The sequence below is a fragment of the Staurois parvus genome, unplaced genomic scaffold (genome assembly GCF_062004578.1).
Source record: "Staurois parvus isolate SC_StPar_1 unplaced genomic scaffold, SC_StPar_1.0 ptg000177l, whole genome shotgun sequence".
Lineage (NCBI taxonomy): Eukaryota > Metazoa > Chordata > Amphibia > Anura > Ranidae > Staurois > Staurois parvus.
The window spans coordinates 1,696,806-1,717,476 of NW_028317973.1; the positions used below are offsets into that span (position 1 = coordinate 1,696,806).

The following is a 20,671-nucleotide window of genomic DNA, read 5'->3' on the forward strand; positions in this document are numbered from 1 at the left end:
ACGAGAGCCATGTTTGTCTGCATGGGGGAGCAAGGGTGATCTGTGAATCCTACTGCAGGCAGTCCCATTCATTTCAATTGGGATGAATCAGCTGCATGGACAGCTGTGTGGTGCTATTTCAGGAATTGTGCGTTCAGGGACCTGCACGCCTGTCAAATTGAGAGTTGTGGCTCTAACAAAAATCAGATTACTTTCACAGGGATGCACAGAACACTTGTACATTCCCATGTGGGCAAACATGGCCCTCACACGGGCATATGCTTAAGTACACCCATATGAATAAGGCCTAATTAAGCCATTTAATGTGCAGCATAGCATGGGGGTTGATTTACTAAAGACAAATGGACTTACACTTTGGATCAGAATTTGCCCAGAGAGCTTAGAGAATGATGTGACTAGCAGGGCCGTGGATAAGGGGGTAACACCAGTCTTCCTGTATGGAGCCCAAGCCAGCAGGGGGGCCCAGGCAGCTGAGTGAATTGGATGTAGGCAGGGAGGGTGATTGGCATGGTGTGTATGGCTCTCTCTGAAGTAGATGAGAGCTGGCTTTTTCACCTCTCCCTTCCGCTGGCTGCAGAGTGAGCCATACCGGAGATCAGTTCCAGTAATTGCCCCCCCGCCTCACCCATCACCCTTCCTGTGCACCATACATTTCCCTGGCTGCCTAGGTCCCCCTGTGTGCCCTCACCCCTGCAGTGCTTCCGGCTTCTCTCCTCACATTTACCAGCCCCTTTTTCCCCCCTTGAATGAACACGAGTGATCAGTACTTATCACTCACTGTGTTCATTCATAATTGAAGCATAATAAACTTAGTTTTCTTTGGGGGCCCTGTCAAGTTGGCTGCATGGGGCCCCATGGTTTCTAACAGCAGCCCTGGTGACTACCATCATCCAATCATATGTTGGCAAAAATACTACTTTTTACATTTTTCTTGCACATTTTTGTGTATTCTTTGTAATGTGAAACTTCACTACATTCACCAAGCTTTAGGGAAAATTCCCTTGCAAAGTGAACAGCCCCTAAGTCAACCTCATGGAATAAATGTGGACCAAGAATATGACCTATGACTTGCTTGATATACAACGTATGAAGGACAGAAGCATGACTTGTTAGTACTCAACTCTAATAATGGGCTGCATTGTTACCAAAAGTGAGTGATCATTAAAAACTGTCCTAGCCCCAAGAAATGCCAGCTTGACAGTAGGTGTGCTTACTGCTACCCTGCTGCAATGTTACAGAAAGTCACTGCTGTAGTTTAAAGCAAGCCTTGCAGTATAATGTGAGACCCACATATACTATCCTGCTGCTGTCAGTCAAATTCTGTGAGCAGAAAGCAGGGGGCGAGGTGGAGCCAAGCTGTGTGTGTCAATGGATACACACAGCCTGGCTCAAGATTGAGCCCACACATCTGCCCCCATAGCAAGCATTTGCTATGGGGCAGACAAAGAGGAGGAGAAGCAAAGATCACTGGCAGGGGACCCCAGAAGAGGAGGTTTGGGGCTGCTCTGTGCAATACGCACTCCTGAACCATGCACTCTGTACTTAGTGCACCCCTGAATCCTTTACTCTGTGTGGAGTGCACCCTTGAAATCTGCCCTCTGTACCTAGCGAACCCCTGAATTTTGCACTCTGTACGTAGTACAGTCCTGAACCCTGCAATATGTACTTAGCAAACCCCTGAATCCTTCACTCTGTGTGGAGTGCACCCTTGAAATCTGTCCTCTATACATAGTGCACCCCTAAATCCTGCACTCTGTACTTAGCGCACCCCTGAATCCTTCACTCTGTGTGGAGTGCACCCTTGAAATCTTCTCTCTCTACATAGTTCACCCCTAAATCCTGCACTCTGTACTTAGCGCACCCCTGAATCCTTCACTCTCTGTGGAGTGCACCCTTGAAATCTTCCCTCTCTACATAGTGCACCCCTAAACCCTGCACTCTGTACATAGTGCACCCCTGAGCTCTACACTTTTTAAGTAGCACACCACTGAACCCTGCAGTCTGTGCAATCCTGAATTCTGCACTCTGTATGTAACGCACTCCTCGTATTTAATGCCCATTGAAAACCCTCCCACTGAAGTTTAAGCACACCCACCATTTGATGCTGTTTGGCAGGAAGGGAGGGGCATGACTGAGTTCATGCACCTATTCTCTGAGAAAAAAAGCTGTGTAAACATCTAATGTTTATTCTAAACTAACAATGATAAAGAAAGGGGGTTTAAGATACTCATCAAAATGGATTTTTATTACTGTATATAGATAACTAAATTGCTAGCTGTAAACTGATAAATATCTGCTCAGGGATTTGAGTAATAGCCTCAAAGCAAATATAAATTCTGTGCTATGATCTGCCATTTAAACTTGTGAATTCTATTAAGACCACATTAGACAGTATCTTAAAGGTGTGATAATCATAATTGCTTGTAGTAGCAGAAAAATGATATCTTTGAACATTCCAATGTAGCCTAATCAAAGTCATAATGAGAGTAAATGTGTTTTTTACCTTTATAATCCATATATTATTATTGCTGTTTTTGAAGTTTTTTTTATGTTTTATTATTAATTACCATGAGCTTTTGCTATGTAACTTCAACAGAAGATTACATCATTATTTAAAAATCAGGAAGATTAGACACCACTGCAGTATCTGGAATTTGATGAGGAAGGTTTTATCCAAGATTTAGAGGTTAAAGATTATAATAGCTGTCTCTGTAAGAAGATGCCGACTTCAAAAATACTTTAATCTAGTCAGTTCACTTTGACAGCATCCAGCCTAGTGAATGAGACAATAGGATGATACACAAATGTAGTTCTTCTCCTTGGCCTCAATCCAAACATCATGAAAAATGACAAGTTAATGCTTTACATGTCACAGTCCTAGAAGGTAAAAATTGAATTGTCAGTAAATCAATTAAGTTTCTTCAGATGAGCAATGAGCTGCACTATGCAGACTCCTCTTTCTGCCCTGCTCTCTTTCTGTAGCTCAGTGGGCCTTCGTGAACAAATGACAGGTCCAGTTCATCATTAAAACTAAATGCACAGCACACGTGAGAGCAGCTATGGACAAAGGATTTCACAGGGACACATTCCTGTGGGTTCATTAACCACCGATGTACATGCCTTCTTATCCATACTGTGCATGAATGCCAGCTGTATGTATTTATTGAGGTGAATTGGACCTATGGTCCATGCAGAAATATCAGCTTAGATGCTCAGAAAGAACAGAGTGGGGAACTAGACTCACAAGCAGGGGTGGACTGACAATTCATGGGGCCCTCGGGCAATAGGGGATCATGGGGCCCCTGTGTCCTTGCCCAAACTCAAAAAAGCCTATGAAAAAGGTACCAGGGGCATCTCATAGGTGGTATTTCTGCATGGCAGGAATGAGTTTTTTGCTAGCTGGGATGAAAAAGGTCAGGGAATTAAAACATATATTTGGTTTATGTGAGGCTGTGGTTGCCAACATCCTTATTATACATATTATACCAATTGTGACCACCCATGGGACTTTATATAGCAAAGCAAACAAAGTATGTTTAAAAAAAAAAATAATACAATATATTTTATTATATGCAATATTAAAATGAATGTACATAAAACCACACTCTTGGTAGAGTAATACATCTTTTATAAAATTGCAAAACCCATGTGTGGCTGGCAGGGATTAAATCACAATACACCACACACTATTGTTGCTGATGGCTGGCGGTTGGAGGATCTATTGATGCTGACTGTGGGGAGATCTGTTGCTGCCAGTGGTCTATTGTTGCTGGGGGGTGAATTTTGTGCCAGGTGACTCATTGTTGCTGGGGGTTCTATTGTTGCTGGCTGCAGGGGATCTCTTTAACTGCTTTTCTTGTTATCATGAACAAATTCCATACAAATGACTTAGCACCACAAAATGGCGGCTATGGAAGGTGGGTAGGGGGTGCAATCTAGGAACAGTGCTTGGAGGTGGGGCAAGGTGGATACAAGGGATGACTTGGAAAGGGAAATTTCCTGCATATTTTCTCTGAGAAAAAAAGCCCAGATTGTATCTAATGAACGAGCCATGGTTGGACCTAAAAAATGTCTTCAGTACATGGGCCAAGGGAGATTAGTAGTTTTTTACAGACCGAAGAAAACTTTTGTTTGGTTCACAGAAATTGACAAGGACTCAGCCTTTCTGGTGAGATCAACGGGTATCTTTCGTACTTGATGAAAATGTTCTTAAAATGAAAACTATTGCAGACATCACATCTAACCACTGGAAAGCTGCAATATATCTTGGGTTTAGATATTCTTTAACTGATGATAAGTGGCGCAAATCATCAGTTTCCACCTGTATATAAAACATCGATTTTAGATGCAGTCAGCCTTTAGAAACAACACCATTTTTTAAAGCATGCTTGGATTTGGCAGCTGTCAAGGGCTATAATGCCGCAGACTAGATGGTGTCTGCCCTCATGTATGTACTCTTTGACTTTGCCTAGACCACGGGTGTCAAGCTTGCATCCCTCCAGTTGTTGACAGACTACAAGTCCCATGAGGCATTGCAAGATTGACAGTTACAAGCATGACTCCCAAAGGCAGAGACATGATGGGACTTGTAGTTTCGCAACAGATGGAGGGCCACCAGTTTGACATCCCTGGCCTACACTAACCTTGAGTTTTCAGCTACTGCTGCACGGGGGTTGGGATGATATGCTTTACGCATACCTCTTACCTGGAAATGCAAGAGTTATGGCCTTTGGTTATTGTAGACTTCATGCTGACCTCAAGAATTAAACTGCTCAATCTGAGTTGAATATAAAATACTTCTGACTCAGCCACCGTTAAATAGAAAACACCTGAAGATGTCTACAGGGGGGAGACAATGTTTTTCACAATCTGGTAATATTACAAATTCATTCTGGATTCCTGATGGATGCCTGATTGCAAGTATGTTTCGAGTTTCAGGTCTAAGAAGCCTGGAAGCATAATTCAAATGCAGTAACAGCCTGGTGTGGGTGACAGTACTTTAGATAACCTTCAATTCTTGAATCATTCTGCCCTCTAGTGGAAAACTGGTATATTGCACTACTTTGAATTAAAGCACATATGAAGGCTGCCACTGCTGACTTCCTTCTGAAAATTCTAGTTTCTCGAGTCTCATTCTCATCCAGTGACTTCAACACTCTTTTCACTGACAGAATCATCTATGCAGATCAGGTGATTTCACTAACTGCATGCCCATTCTTCCCAGCTTTCTAAGATGTAAAAGAGGGACACCTTTTGGGTATATATATATATATATATATATGAATACATATATACACAGTGGTACCTCGGTTTACGAATTTAATTCGTTCTGCAGAACTTTTTGTATAGTAGCAAGAAATTCGTAAAGCGAAACACCATTTCCCATAGGAATGCATTTAAAACCAATTAATCTGTTCCAGAGGTTAGAAAAAAGTAAACGCTACTAAAATACAGCATGAGTTATTTTATCAAGTCATGCGTTATTTTAGTAGTGACAACCATGTGTTAATGTTTCAGCTGTTGCGGGGTTCCCCACTGACAGCTAAAGGTAAAAGAATTTCCGGCAAATAAAAAAATAATTAAAAAAGATGTGGGGTCCCCCCTCCCATCCATACCAAGCCCTTTGGGACTGGTATGGATTTTGAGGGGAACTCCAGCGCCAACATAAAAAAAATGGTGTGGGGGTCCCCCCCAAAATCCATACCAGACCCTTATCTGAGCATGCAGCCCGGCAGGTTAGGAAATGGGGGGGCGAGTGAGCGCTCCCCCCTCCTGAACCATACCAGGCCACATGTTCTCAACATGGGGGGGTGCTTTGGGATAGGGGGCTCCCCCCTAAAGCACCTTGTCCCCATGCTGATGGGGACAAGGTCCTCTTCCCCACAACCCTGGCCGGTGGTTGTGTAGGTCTGCGGGCAGGGGGCTTATCGGAATCTGGAAGCCCCCTTTAACAGGGGGGCCCCCAGATCCTGCCTCCCCTATGTGAATGAGTATGGGGTGCATGGTACCCCTACACAATCACAAAAAAACAAAAATTGTAGTGGGAAAAAAGACAGGACACGGTCTTTGACAAGTCCTTTATTAAAAGAAAAAACTAAAAGAATGTTCCCCGCAGTAGATCCAACGTAAATCAAGATGCCCGCCGCTGACCCAAACATTTTTTTTAAAAAAAGGTTCTGCTCCTGACAATGGCTTCCAGCCCTCTGCCTCTGAGCTGGCTTGACAGTTCTTAAATATTGTAAGGGGTCACCCGAGTGACCCCGCCCCATGTGACATCATTGATGTCACATGTGGTGGTTCTAAAGTCTTGGTTTTTTTTCTTTAAAATAAAAAAAAATCACATTTACTTGCTGTGTACAATGGCTCTTCCCGACTGCCGAGTGCACCCAGAGGAAGATGCTCTCTCTGGGGAAACTTGTGCATGCTCTCTCCTGAGCCACCTCTGTGCGTCTATGGGACACACAGAGCGTGGCTCAGTCCCGCCCCCGCCCCCTATTCCCTCCTCACTGGCTGTGATTGACAACAGCGTGTCCCAACCAATGAAGAGAGAGAGTCCCTTGGCTCTTATGCACATTGCTGGATCAGGATCAGGCTCAGACAAGTATTATGGGGGGCTGTGGGGGGGGGGGGAGCTGCACTCTGAAGGCTTTTTACCTTGATGCATAGAATTATGCAGCCTTTAGAACCGCTTTAAATACTGCATCTCTAAACAGACCAGAAGTGCCACAACAACTAACCACTTTGTATCTGCTTAATAGGCTATATGACCAATTTAATTTTAGATCCAGACCTGTACCAAAAAATCATGGTGTGAATCTAGGAAAATAACAATTATGCCTTGTCTGTAATTAACATATTGGTTACCTTTTTCAAGCTGATATAGCAGTTTATTATGATAATTTGTATTTTTTCTTGGATGTAAGAGTAGATTTACGTCTCTCAGTGAATGAACATGACATATAATCAATACACAGACTAATTTATGGCAGTGCAGACCAATTCTACCATACCACTAACTTTTACTACTGTGGGTTGAGGTATAAGAGTAACATATTATATTTTAAATACTAGAGCTGTTATCTGTAAGTTAATTATAGATTTCTGCAATAGGACAGCAGTGGTGTGCAGTAACCCATGCCAACCAATCAGAAACCTACTAATGAAGCAGACAAACCTATGAATTTGATGTCTGATTGGCTGCTATGTGCTACCACATTCCATTTCACCTTGTTTCTATATAGCCCGTTATCCATATATCTTCTTTTAACACTTTCATTCTCCCCCCGAAACACTTAACATACACTAACTCAGTCTGCCTGGACTTATTCGTTCCCCTTCTCTTTCTTTTCTCATTTCCAACCCTAGGGAGAGAGAGGCATGCCCGGGATGCCAGGGAAACATGGAGCAAAGGTATCTTCTTTAGCAAAAATGTAGCTGTGACCCCATGAATCCCAGTGTACCTCTTAGCCAACATTGTTCTGTCTCCTTGCATCCCCAGTTTTTTCCCCATTTTCTACATTACTTACACCTCCCAGCTCTGTGTCCTGGTCCTCAGACGTCATCCTCTAGTTATACTATTCACATGACCACTTTCCACTCCCTGTGTGGCTCAGTAACCCTAATTTTCATCTTGTGTCCTCTTTTTCTTTAGCTTTCCCCCGATTTCTGTTTCTGAGAGTTGAGAGGTATGACCCATCCCTTGCTTTAACTTTACCTTCCTTCATATTCACCTTTGTAACCAAACATCACTTCAATCACTATATCTGGCCTCTGCCCCTTTTCTTCACCCCTAACCTTTCCTAGTAACTGTCCAATATCTATGGGAAACTTAATGTTACTTGTTTTTGTATTTGTTTGTACTTGTAAAGTTGACAGGATTTACAAATAGGGATAAAAATGACAATACTGACAATGGGTCAGTACCAGGTTCCTGGGAGTTTATAGGACAAAGTTTATGTCTTTGTAGGAGTAAATTGAAGTAGACACAATAAACCCACCTGTGATACTGGAATAATGAGAATGTTGAATTCATATGAGGGGTGAACTGTGTAAGTCACATTATCAAACAGCAGTACTTTTGTGTGTTAAATTGGAAAATAAACCTAGTGTATTGAGATAAAATACTTAACCGCTAACTGCAGTGAAAATCGTTGCAAACCATCAATGCGCAAGCGCTCAACATATGGCACTAGCAGGTTACCAAAGTTGACATAAGGCTTGAAATATTGACATTTACTCAGATGTTTAACTCATCTTGCTAACATTTGCATGTCCAGGACATACTTATCTTGGCCTCTTTTTACTCTTCTTAACCTTCTATTTCTTTGTCAGTTTTTATTGGGTTTATGAGTGTTCCTATCTGTTCACAAATAACTGGAATCAACCCAACCTGACTTTCTCTGTCAGCCAAACAGGGCAAAGCTCACAGCAGCACATGCAAGGAAGGCAGGAGACTTAGGGAATAACAATTGTTTTTAAACTTTTATTTAATCCCCCAAGGAACTATATATAGCACTTGTTTCCATTTTGATTGTAACCTCTTTGCAGAGTAACTATTTACTGTATGTTAATGCTTGGTGTAGATCCACCCAAGTCTGAAGCCCTGTTTATGGGCACTCTTTTGGGGGCTGGTACAGCCAGCACCGAGCCCCTGCTCCCCCTCTAAGCTGTTTTTTACTGTTATGAATAAAAAGTCAGTGCTGCTCATCCATAAAAAATCAGTCAGAGCTGTGTTATCTATCTGCGGCTGCTTTTTAACTTCAGCAGAAGGTCTGCACAGCCCCACAGCACTGAGTGATCTTTTATTATTATACATAGTCTGGCTAAAAAAAGACAAACCTCCTTCCAGTTCAACCATTAAAAAAAAATTATAATCCTATACCCACAGTTGAACCAGAGGAAGGCAAAGAACCCCAGCAAAACATGATCCAATTTGCTCCTGCAGGGAAAAAAATTCCTACCTGATCCTCCGAGAGGCAATCAGATATTCCCTGGATCAACAATACCTATGAATGTTAGTATCCAGTTATATTCTGTGTATCTAAGAAAGAATCTAGGCCTTTTTTTAAGCAATCCACTGAGCTAGCCAGAACCAACTCTTGAGGGAGTCTATTCCACATTTTCACAGCTCTCACTGTGGAGAAACCTTTCTGTGTTTGGAGATTAAATTTCTTTTCCTCCAGACATAAAGAGTGCCCCCTTGTCCTCTGTGATGACCTCAGGGTGAATAACTCTACACCGAGTTCACTATATGAACCACTGATGTATTTATACATGTTGATCATATCCCCCTTAATCTCCTCTTCTCAAGAGAGAATAAATTCAGTTCCTCTAATCTCTCCTCCATGCCTCTTATCAGTTTGGTTGCCCTTCTCTGTACTTTCTCCAGTTCCCCAATGTTCTTTTTGTGAATTGGTGCCCAAACCTGAACTGCATATTCCAGATGAGGTCTTACTAATGATTTGTACAGGGGTAATATGATATCTCAATTTCTGGAGTCAATACCTCTTTTAATACCTGAGAGGATTTTGCTCGCTTTAGAAACTGCAGCTTTTTCATTGCATGCCATTATTAAGCTTGTGATCTACCAGAACTCCCAGATCCTTCTCCACCATTGATTCCCCCAGTTGTACTCCCCCTAGTATGTATGATGCATGCATATTCTTAGCCCCCAAGTGCATCACCTTACATTTATAAACATTAAACCTCATTTGCCACATAGTTGCCCAATTAAACAGTGCATTGAGGTCAGCTTGTAAGTTGAAGACATCCTGTAAGGACGTTATTCCACTGCACAGCATGGTGTCATCTGCAAAGACTGTAATTCATTCATTATGTACTGTGTAAGACAGAGATCCCCAGCACAGATCATTCATTTATAAAAGTAAAGTTTAAATTATCTATTGGTCCAGGCTATGCTTGTTTAGAAGCCTCCATAGACAGATCACATAGCTTCGCAAGCTTTGTGATATTTTGTAAATGACAGAACTGTTCTTGAAAACTTCTGCCAGAGACTAGAACTGTCACTCAGAAATCTCTCTCCTTTCTAGTGTTATCATACAGCAGGTGGCAAAGGGTCCAACCACTGCGCTTAGCAATGACAGGATGGATTTGAATAGGACCAAATGCAAGCCCTGAAGGGGTAAATAAAAGTTTATAGACTTTAAGTTGGCCATAGAGGAGCCATTTTTTTTTCGTTCTACTGGTAGGTTGAATGAAAAAAACTGACCCAATTCCCCCTGGAAAAAGGTGGATGGGGAAATCCTCTCCTTTCTGGTGTTATCATACAGCAGGTGGCAAAGGGTCCAACCACTGCGCTTAGTAATGACAGGATGGATTTGAATAGGACCAAGTGCAAGCCCTGAAGGGGTAAATAAAAGTTTATAGACTTTAAGCTGGCCATAGAGGAGCCATTTTTTTTTCATTCAACCAGTAGGTTGAATAAAAAAAACTGACCCAATTACCCCCTCCAAACAGGTGGATAGAGGAATCCTTCCCATTGTGTGTTTGTATTCTGACAATGGGGAGACTCTTGTGGCATCAGAATGCACTGGTCAGTGCTGCAGCTTTTTGCCTGCAATGCTGATCGAGGGAAATTTTCAACAGGGTGGGTGAACAGAAGTCAATTAGAAGACCAACATTTGCTCAACCCAGTTTATTTACATAGATCGGAATTCAGTGGAACCAGCTGAATTTTGATCCATGTATGGCCAATTTTAGTAAGACTTCTCTAATACCTTACCCACACAATGCCATATTTGCTTCAAATTGTGTGGACAGTATTGTAAAAAGAGTTAAATCCAAAATTGTCTGAGACAATATCAAAAAGAAAAAGAAGTATCTAAATAAAATGTGTCATTACATGGAAAGTCCCTCTGGTTTTTATATGTATTCTGTAATATGGTAAAATGTCACTTCAATATTAGATTAAAATTAAATTTGTACCTTTGACCTACAAGAGTACCATAGCCTATTCCATGGCAGTTCTGCCCCAACCCTTATATTACTCCCAATAGAAGACACCACAAAGGACTGGAAATAAATTATGAAGAATCTGACATGCGATACAAGCATATCTCTCCCTATGGTAACTTGGTAGATGACAGAGCTTTTTGCTTCATAACCTTTGTAGTGGTTTCCCCAGAAGTTAATTTAGTCATTACTCTAAGATTGCTTTAATTTTAGCACATGCTAATGGGCATTTAGACCGACCTAATAGTCCTTTGAGCGTCATTAGTACTTTGCTAAAAAATTCCTGTTTCATTTGGTGTAGCATAAGCTTGAAGCAGGCAGAGTTCAAATGGTTGGTTGGGTTATAAGTGCCATCTCCATTAGCATTTGAGAATGTCTGTACATGATATTTTCACCTTTTTGTAAATCTTGTCTGTTTTAATTCACTTGTAAGGTCATTTTAATTTGTTTCTTACATAAAAAGTATCCATAAAATTAAATTGGCATAAATGGTAATTATTTTCTGCAGTTACTAATAAAGAAAAGCAGGTAATAATGTGTAACATCTGCTCATGTTTTTTATATTTGTATACCATACAAACAGCTTAAAAACATATTTATATATACAAGATGTGTTTTAGGAGGAGATATAGAACATTCAAACCTGTGCTATAATGGGAATTCCTTTGTTTGAAATTAGTGGTGATTAGGTGTGACCATTTATCTAAATTGAAAAATATGCATATATTATTAATCAACAAGTTACCATTCATTCCCATAGGGAACGTAGTGAGTGGAGCTAGACACTCCTGTTTGGCCTAGCTGTAGACAATTTACTATGGCCTCAGTTTCTTAAGGAACTGGAATGATCTTCCTTCCAAAGCCCCAGAGAATAATGAAAAGATGACCTGTAATTTAAGTTGACAATGTTAATAAAAAGTAATATTTAAGAACCTATTTTAGTCTTTGCAGTGCATTTAACACACATTTGTTAATGTGCGTTATGTCAGGGCAGCCCAGTCATTTATATGACAAAAACACAGAAAGGAGCGCCAGACCAAACTCGGATAAGAGAGCCCAAGATCATTTTATTTGTTGATAAAAAAAATCACATAAAAACAGTCAATGGATTTTGGGGCAACTCCACTCTGTGTTCGTCAGGGCTATATTAAAACCAGTATTTAACTCTCTTCATTGAGGAACAACTTGACAGCAGTTGCTGAGCACCAATGGAGCCATTCATTCAAAGTGTTGCTACATTGTGTTGATACACTCGTTACCACTACTAAATCTTGTGAATCAAGTCTTAATGTTGGATGGACTCTTAGTCTGCTTGTTAGGAGCTATAATACTCTGAAACCCCTTTATAGCTGTACATATTATAGACCTGCATTTATTAGTATTAATTTTCCTAGACAATTAGTGGAAGGCCAGACTTACACACCTCTTTAATTTAATTCCAAGGGTAAAACGCTGCTTCACTGAAGAAGGGTAAACATTTTCATTTTGATAGTGACAACAGTAGACCATGTTTGCAATGTATGATGGTGCAGCTGCTTGTAGCTTCCACCAGTCAGGGCTGTGCCCCCCATGAGGCCAGTTGAAGCAGCTGTCTCAGGTGGTACTCGGAGACACTGTGGGGATTGACGCAGAGGCAAGGGCGTCCATGGGACACTCCATTATCAGTGCAGCTCAGCAACGCATTACTGAGCTCCCTGCCCAACCATTGCGCCTGTCACACAGGAAAGCAGAACGGCCAAGACTACTCAGTGATACTGAGCCTGATGAGAGTGCAAGCTCATCCCCACTCAGCAGACCTCATGTCACTGAACCTGCCTATGTGACAGGTACAGCGGTCAGGAGCTCTGCTCATCGATGATTAGCCTGTATTTTTATAATTTTTTCAGGTTCAGAGTCAGTGAGATCTGGGGCAAAGGTTTATGCTACAGTGGGGCAAAAAAAGTATTTAGTCAGCCACCAATTGTGCAAGTTCTCCCACTTAAAAAGATGAGAGAGGCCTGTAATTGGCATCATAGGTAGACCTCAACTATGAGAGACAAAATGAGAAAAAAAATCCAGACAATCACATTGGCTGATTTGGAAAGAATTTATTTGAAAATTATGGTGGAAAATAAGTATTTGGTCGCCTACAAACAAGCAAGAGTTCTGGCTCTCACAGACCTGTACCTTCTTCTTTAAGAGGCTCCTCTGTCCTTCACTCATTACCTGTATCAATGGCACCTGTTTGAACTTGTTATCAGTATAAAAGACACCTGTCCACAACCTCAAACAGTCACTAGGCCACTCCAGGACCTTGAAATGCTTCTTACGAAGCCACTTCTTCGTTGCCCGGGCGGTGTGTTTGGGATCATTGTCATGTTGGAAGACCCAGCCACGTTTCACCTTCAATGCCCTTGCTGATGGAAGGAGGTTTGCACTCAAAATCTCACGATACATGGCCCCATTCATTCTGTCCTGTACATGGATCAGTCGTCCTGGTCCCTTTGTGGAGAAACAGCCCCAAAGCATGATGTTGCCACCCCCATGCTTCATAGTAGGTATGGTGTTCTTTGGATGCAACTCAGCATTCTCTTTCCTCCAAACACGACGAGTTGTGTTTCTACCAAACAGTTCTATTTTGGTTTCAATCTGACCATATGACATTCTCCCAGTCCTCTTCTGGATCATCCAAATGCTCTCTAGCAAACTTCAGATGGGCCCGGACATGTACTGGCTTAAGCAGGGGGACACGTCTGGCACTGCAGGATCTGAGTCCCTGGCGGCATAGTGTGTTACTGATGGTAGCCTTTGTTACGTTGGTCCCAGCTCTCTGCACATCATTCACTAGGTCCCGTGTGGTCCTGGGATTTTTGCTCACCGTTCTTGTGATCATTTTGACCCCACGGGGTGAGATCTTGCATGAAGACCCAGATCGAGGGAGATTATCAGTGTATGTCTTCAATTTTCTAATTATTGCTCCCACAGTTGATTTGTTCACACCAAGCTGCTTGCCTATTGCAGATTCAGTCTTCCCAGCCTGGTGCAGGTCTACAATTTTGTTTCTGGTGTCCTTCGACAGCTCTTTGGTCTACACCATAGTAGAGTTTGGAGTGTGACGGTTTGAGGTTGCAGACAGGTGTCTTTTATACTGATATCAAGTTCAAACAGGTGCCATTGATACAGGTAATGAGTGCAGGACAGAGGAGCCTCTTAAAAAAGAAGGTACAGGTCTGTGAGAGCCAGAAATCTTGCTTGTTTGTAGGTGACCAAATACTTATTTTCCACCATAATTTGCAAATAAATTCTTTCCAAATCAGCCAATGTGATTGTCTGGATTTTTTTTCTCATTTTGTCTCTCATAGTTGAGGTCTACCTATGATACCAATTACAGGCCTCTCTCATCTTTTTAAGTGGGAGAACTTGCACAGTTGGTGGCTGACTAAATACTTTTTTGCTGCTTAAGGTATCAATTAACCTAGACACACTCCCACCATCAGTGATACTTTTCTCAGGGTGACCCCTACGCTATTGCTATAAAATTGTTCAGTTCAACATACAGGGGGACACTGTGGTTTTTTAAACTCAGGATCTCATAAAAATGCCTGCCTGCATCATTCTAATTTGATTTTTCTAATGTACAATAAAGTATCCTTCGACCCAACTGGCTTCTTAAAAGGAAAACAATGTTACTGTGCTAGTGAAATGTTTATTATGATGTGTTTAAATGCTTATTAGAATACAATTTTCATTTCTAGACTCATTAAACAAAACAAAAGAAAATTAAGGGGAAAAACTTTTTGCCATATCTATACAGTGGATTCTCCCTTGGCACAGAATGACTATAACAAACAGCATTCAAACAATATTGTCAGCAATAATTGGGGTAAAATGTGTTCTTGATTTTCATGGTTAGGGTTGTTCAGGAACAGCTGTATCTTGGATTAAGGTCATTTTCTTCCTCCAGCACTAATAGTTATAAAGGAGAAAAACATTTATCTTCAAAATGACTGTATGGCCGGTTTTAATTTGTCATTTTATATGGTAACCACTGTACAGATTGATTTGAAATCTGGTAACTGCTAGTATGTTACAGTACTTATCAGGGGATGTTTGCATTCATCATAGAGTCCAATAAATCCATACTGTACGCACGTTAGTCCCCTATGACAATGAATCAAGAGTCTTTTTTAAGTACACAGATGCCATTGTATAATCTCCTTTTGGACTGCCATTTGATAATACAGAGCTATGATATTTCACGATGGTAATAGAGGATGACCTTTGGATCTGCATTGATTCTTCATATTGAAAAAATATGTTGCCTCACATTTCAATGTATATTTATCATTACTACTTTACAGATATAAGCATTAATGATGTTTAAACTGTTCTTTATTATGTGTATGCGCAATGTAAAATTGGAAGAAATTCAATAGAGTCTGAAAGACCAGCTGAATTCATGTATTGTAATTGATTACCTGTAAATGTTAACATGTACTTGTGTGCCCTACTCTCGGTCAGCACAGTTAGAACGCACTTTTAAGTGTGTTGTCAGCACAACAGGGATGATTTAAAAAAAACTGGAGGAAAGGAAAGTGTCCATGTTGCCATGGAAACCAGTCTATCCAATTACAGCCATCAATTTGCCGGTGCAGGATAATCAATGAGTAATAGGGTACTAGGGGACATGGTCTTATAAAACAGCAGCAAATCAGTTTTTCTTTTCCTTGAAGTGTTGAAACCCAATTGGAGCCAATGTTTTCCACATTTCTTTGCTCAATTTTAACACGTCTTTTAGTTTCATGAATTCATATAGCTGTTATTCTGTATTGTATGAAGTGACGGTTCCATTATCAGGTTCTAAATTCTACTTTAGATAGAATAGTAGTGGCATTGACATTATATCCCAGCCACAGCACCTCCTGCCTGGAGTTTGCATGTTCTCCCTGTGCCTGCGTGGGTTTCCTCCAGGTGCTCCGGTTTCCTCCCACACTTCAAAGACATGCTGCTGGTTAATTGGCTCCTGTCTAAATTGTCCCTAGTATGTGTATGTATGAATGTAAGTTAGGGAACTTAGATTGTACACCCCTTGAGGGTTAGGGACTGATGTGAATGTAGAATATATATGTAAAGCGCTGCGTACATTGACAGCACTATTCAAGTACCTGAAATAAATAAATAAAATACAGTAGGTGTATATCTTCAATGGCATAAAATTAGTTTTTATAGTTCTACCTGGGAAAACAAATACTTGGCATATAAAGCAGAAAACCCTCACTTGTATGTATTACCAAACTTTGCAAACATAGTGTTAGCAGTTCAGTATAAGTTTTGTTATTAAATTCTTGCTGATTTCAGCCCCCCCCCCCCCCCCCCAAAAAAAAAACATTTTTTTGTAGTGAGATGCATGACAAAGTCTTTAGTGAAAAGGCATTGTGGGTATTCAGTATAGGGCTGCTAGATTTTTATATATTGACATATTTGTTTAGTTGTATGCTAGATTGTGGTCCATGGGAAAAGAAGTTAACCACATTAACAAATAGACTCTCCCAACTTTCTTAGTATATATTTATTCTTAAGTTTTAGAAAGTGTGTTAAAGTTTACTACTCATCTACTAATCACGAGAGTCCTCTTAAAAATAAATATTAGGGAGATATAAAAATCAAACTAACGTAGCTCTGTAATCATTAATGTACCAATAAATGCATTTTTTCCAAATGCAAATAGTGCAAATACATAAATGTGACTTGATATCAGCCTATTGCGGACTTTTATACAGCAAAGCTATGAGAGGTGGCGAGAGAAGCACAAGGAGCCGATCAAGTGAGTTGCAGTGCAAGCAACAGGCTGACAGGAGGAGAGAGTAGAGTGACAAAAAGATAAGCTCATCAATGTGCTGCTTCTACCTTCACTGTCCAGTCACAGGGTGGAGGTGGGGAGGAGATCTGTAACTGAAAAGTGAAACTACATCAGAACACCATCAGGTCTCATGCGGTGCCAGACAGGACTGTGGGGCAGAGCAGTGTAAATCTCAGACCTGGGTATACAGAAATGAAAATTTCAGCAAGTTATACTGCTCCAGTGTATGCATTTCATTTTTTTTCTTTTTGCCCAGAGTTTACCTATTGTACCAGTGAAAGGTGGACATCAAAAGCCACAGGAGCTATCTTGCTAGTGCAGGTTAAATGTACACAAACAATATTTCATTATTTTTATTTATATAGTGCTATCATTCCCCATGGTGCTGTACAAAGTAGTAGGTATGGATGACAGTACAGATAATACAATGTATAAAATATTCCAAAGTCTAGTACATACTGTTGTTTAACAAAAGTAGTGATAACAAGAAATAATAACAAAAGACAGGCCTGTTGGTTGGAGTTTACAGTTTAGATACATTTCTGATTAGTTTGTATTAACAAATTTGTAGAATACCTTCAATAAGGTTGTCATCTCTACTTAACCTTACGTGTCAAAATCTAAAGAAGAAATTTAGATTTGTTATGTACAATCAAAATGAAAGGAGGCATCTAGCGGGTTACCAAGAGCAAGCACTCCACTTTTCCTTTCCTCCATCGTATACCTTCAATCTCTGTAGGTTGAACCAGTGTTCATGAAAGTACATTAAAAAAAACTGGACTACTCTTGTTTTCTTTCTGATTGTTAGTGAAATAGTGAAATAGTAGGGTGCATTTTGGTTCAGACTATGGACATGTTACTTTATGTGTATGTTTAGTACAATAGCTAAAATCATTGTACATTAGAATGTGTTATTCAAGTAATTTATGTCTATTTTATGCATTCCTTTAGGGTGAACTAGGAGTCTCAGGATCAAAGGTACATATTGTTCATTTTATATACCCTTAATCACCTTAATACCTTTATGTATTTAACAAGAAAATATTTCAGTGATTGGAAACTGTGTACCTTCCACAGAGCACTATGTACTCTAATATTGGGAAGGATGTGTTTTACAGGGTCTATAGTTAATGTAAAATTGGACTTACCATTGTTAAACTGAATCTCACAGTAGTGAGAGGGTAAATTCTTGCTGTGTGTAGGTGGACGGTGGATAACCGCTAAGATATTTTTAGAATTGGATTATGTGGTTTGCTCTTTGTGATAAATCTCTTTCTTCCTAGATTTCAAGGATAACTTTTTCATGAGTAAAATAAAGACATGAAAATGCCTTTGCAAAGCATGAAAACTGATGTAGGCTCTTAGAAGCACATTCAAAGTTCATCCTTTATAATACAAGCTGACATAATAATGATACTGCTGGTCATTACTGAGTTAAATAATTTAACATTGACTGTTCCAACTGCTGTAATTTGCAGCTACAAATCAGCTCTACAACTAGATTAAAGTGTAATTTTTTTTTTAGTAAACCTAATGGGAAAATAATATATTTCAACATCCATGTGTATAGAAGAATGGAGAAATGTCTACAATTATTTTGTTTGATGCCAACTTTTGCACCATTTATTGTGGGCCCTCTTAACCAATTTAGTTTTAAAACCTAAATTTAGGTAAAAATGTTTTTAAGCCTGGGTCCACATATGTGCGGGGCCAGTTTGCAACATAATTTCAAGCCTGACCTGTGAGACTTCATTCAGTGGTTCAGTTGCGATTCAGGTGCGAATTGTTAATGTGTATGACTTTGGAAATCACACCTGAGTTGGGCTGAAAATTGTACTGAACTCTTTTTGAAATCGCACTGTGGCCGGCCCACACATATGTGAACCAGCTCCATGATGTCCTAATATCCTTTGGCTCCAACAAACGATATTCTAATATCCTGCACTGAAATTTCAAATAGCGTTATCATCCCTACCCAGTTCACCTTTATGGGCTAAAGAACAATTTCTTTTTACATTATATAAATGAGCAAATGAGGAGGTTTTCTGTAGTCCAAATCAGAAGTGAGCCACCTAGGATGATAATGTTGTCCCTCTATAGACACAGTACAGTGAGTGAGTATTGTCACCCCAGGAAAGAGAGTGGGCTACTGGCAGGGTCATCAGGTGAAAACAAAGGGCTTCAATACACTCCAAACTTAACAGTGAACATGGTGGGGTCCTGCTAAGTGGATAAGGTTGTTCTACAATGTGGAGTACCTGCTAAACCAAATAGCATACTTAGACTCACTTCAAAACCTAGCAGTAAGGACATTTTCAAGAAGGTTGTGAGGTTGCCTCAACCCCCACAAGTTCAACAGTGTAGATAGCTTTTCCATAACCTATCCCCTAGATCTTGTTTCTAGAGTTTATTGCAGATCTTTGACACATTAGTGTCTACCACTGAAGGTAGTGGACAAATAGCATCCTCAGCTTGAGATATATGAACTCAAAAACTTATATGCTATCTGTTGCCTTTGAATGCGGCACAGGGGAAGAAAGTACACTAACTTCAGAACTTGACTGGGTGTCATTTTGTTTATGTCCATAAACTTTTCTAGCTTAATAGTGGTGCTTTGAAGGAGACATGTAGATGGAAAAGTCTTTGATGAATACATGTGAATGGTGTGGGAAAGAACCCCAGGTTAAACCAGCAAGGACAATCAACAAGAAAATCAGCAGGGTAATTTGAGTGGATACTCCAATGCTTATATCCAGCAAAATACTTAAGTAAGCCTTTTGTACGGGTGGGCTTATTTCTGTTACTGTTGCTTACTTCTCTAGTTCTGGCAGAATTACCCTGTGAGTCTGTGCCTCTCAGGGACTTCAGGAGTGAGCTCTGCAGGCTGAACTTCATGGATCTATTTCACTCCACTATGGAGTTTCTCTTCTGAAGATGCATTCTCTTTAATGTGAAATACATTTAGATCCCTCTAAAGAGAGTGTGATTCCCCTCTGTTATAGCTGTGTTGGGTGCGTGCAACTATGAACTCATATGCAATGGATAAACTTTTGACTTTGTACTTTGGTTTATGCTAGGATTTGTTACTTGGAAATGACCACATGCCTGTTTTTTATACAGGGTGAAAAGGGTGACACTGGCAATGCACATGGTGGAGTTAAAGGAGAACCTGGTACTCCAGGGCCACCAGGACCTCTAGGACCAAAGGTCTGTATGTTACTACCCACATTTTAGAAAACATGAAAAATTTGTGGGGAAATTAAGCAGCCTGGCCTTTTGTATTGTAGAACTGGAGGGACTCCATACCACAGTTGCCTTGTATATACTATGACACGCAGTTACTGCCACCAAACCAGAAGAAGCCTATGAATCAGCAGCCCGTGACACACCAAACCCTAATGGGCTATGAAACTCATTCAAGGGACAGCACATTTCTGTTAGTTAGTCCTCTAGTTATAGGTAAAAGCCGTGCAAGATTTCTGTAGTGCAGCGGTAGTGCCTACTGTATGTGATCTTTCTAACAAAGGAAGCTGTGGCTGTCATTTCAAAATGTTATATATCATTCACATTTTACTTTAGATCACAGAGAAAGTGATTCAGCAGACCTGATTAAAATTCAGTCTATAGTGTTAAACTGATAAAACACATTTGATATCAGTTTGGGTGATCCTGTTAAGAGTTAACACAAAGAGTAAGACATTTGTGATAGATAGGTTAAAAAATATTGCCTTTTCTTTGAAGGCTGAAATATGAAAAACTGAGCCTTTGTAAAGGAAAAAGACAACTCCTTTTTTATCATCACTATTTCTTTTATAACACCAAAGATGAAGAAAGGTCAATGAACAAAAGCAACTAAAAGTA

General features: G+C 40.3%; 1 protein-coding gene across 1 annotated transcript in view; it reads left to right on the plus strand.

Annotated features, from left to right (window-relative positions):
* Positions 1 to 20,671, plus strand: part of COL13A1 (collagen type XIII alpha 1 chain) — a 235,357-nt gene that overhangs the window by 154,190 nt on the left and 60,496 nt on the right. The window contains exons 18-20 of the mRNA XM_089677089.1: positions 7,366 to 7,410; positions 17,762 to 17,788; positions 19,931 to 20,017. Of these exons, the coding sequence (XP_089533215.1) occupies positions 7,366 to 7,410; positions 17,762 to 17,788; positions 19,931 to 20,017 (159 nt within the window). The remainder of the gene's footprint in view (positions 1 to 7,365; positions 7,411 to 17,761; positions 17,789 to 19,930; positions 20,018 to 20,671) is intronic.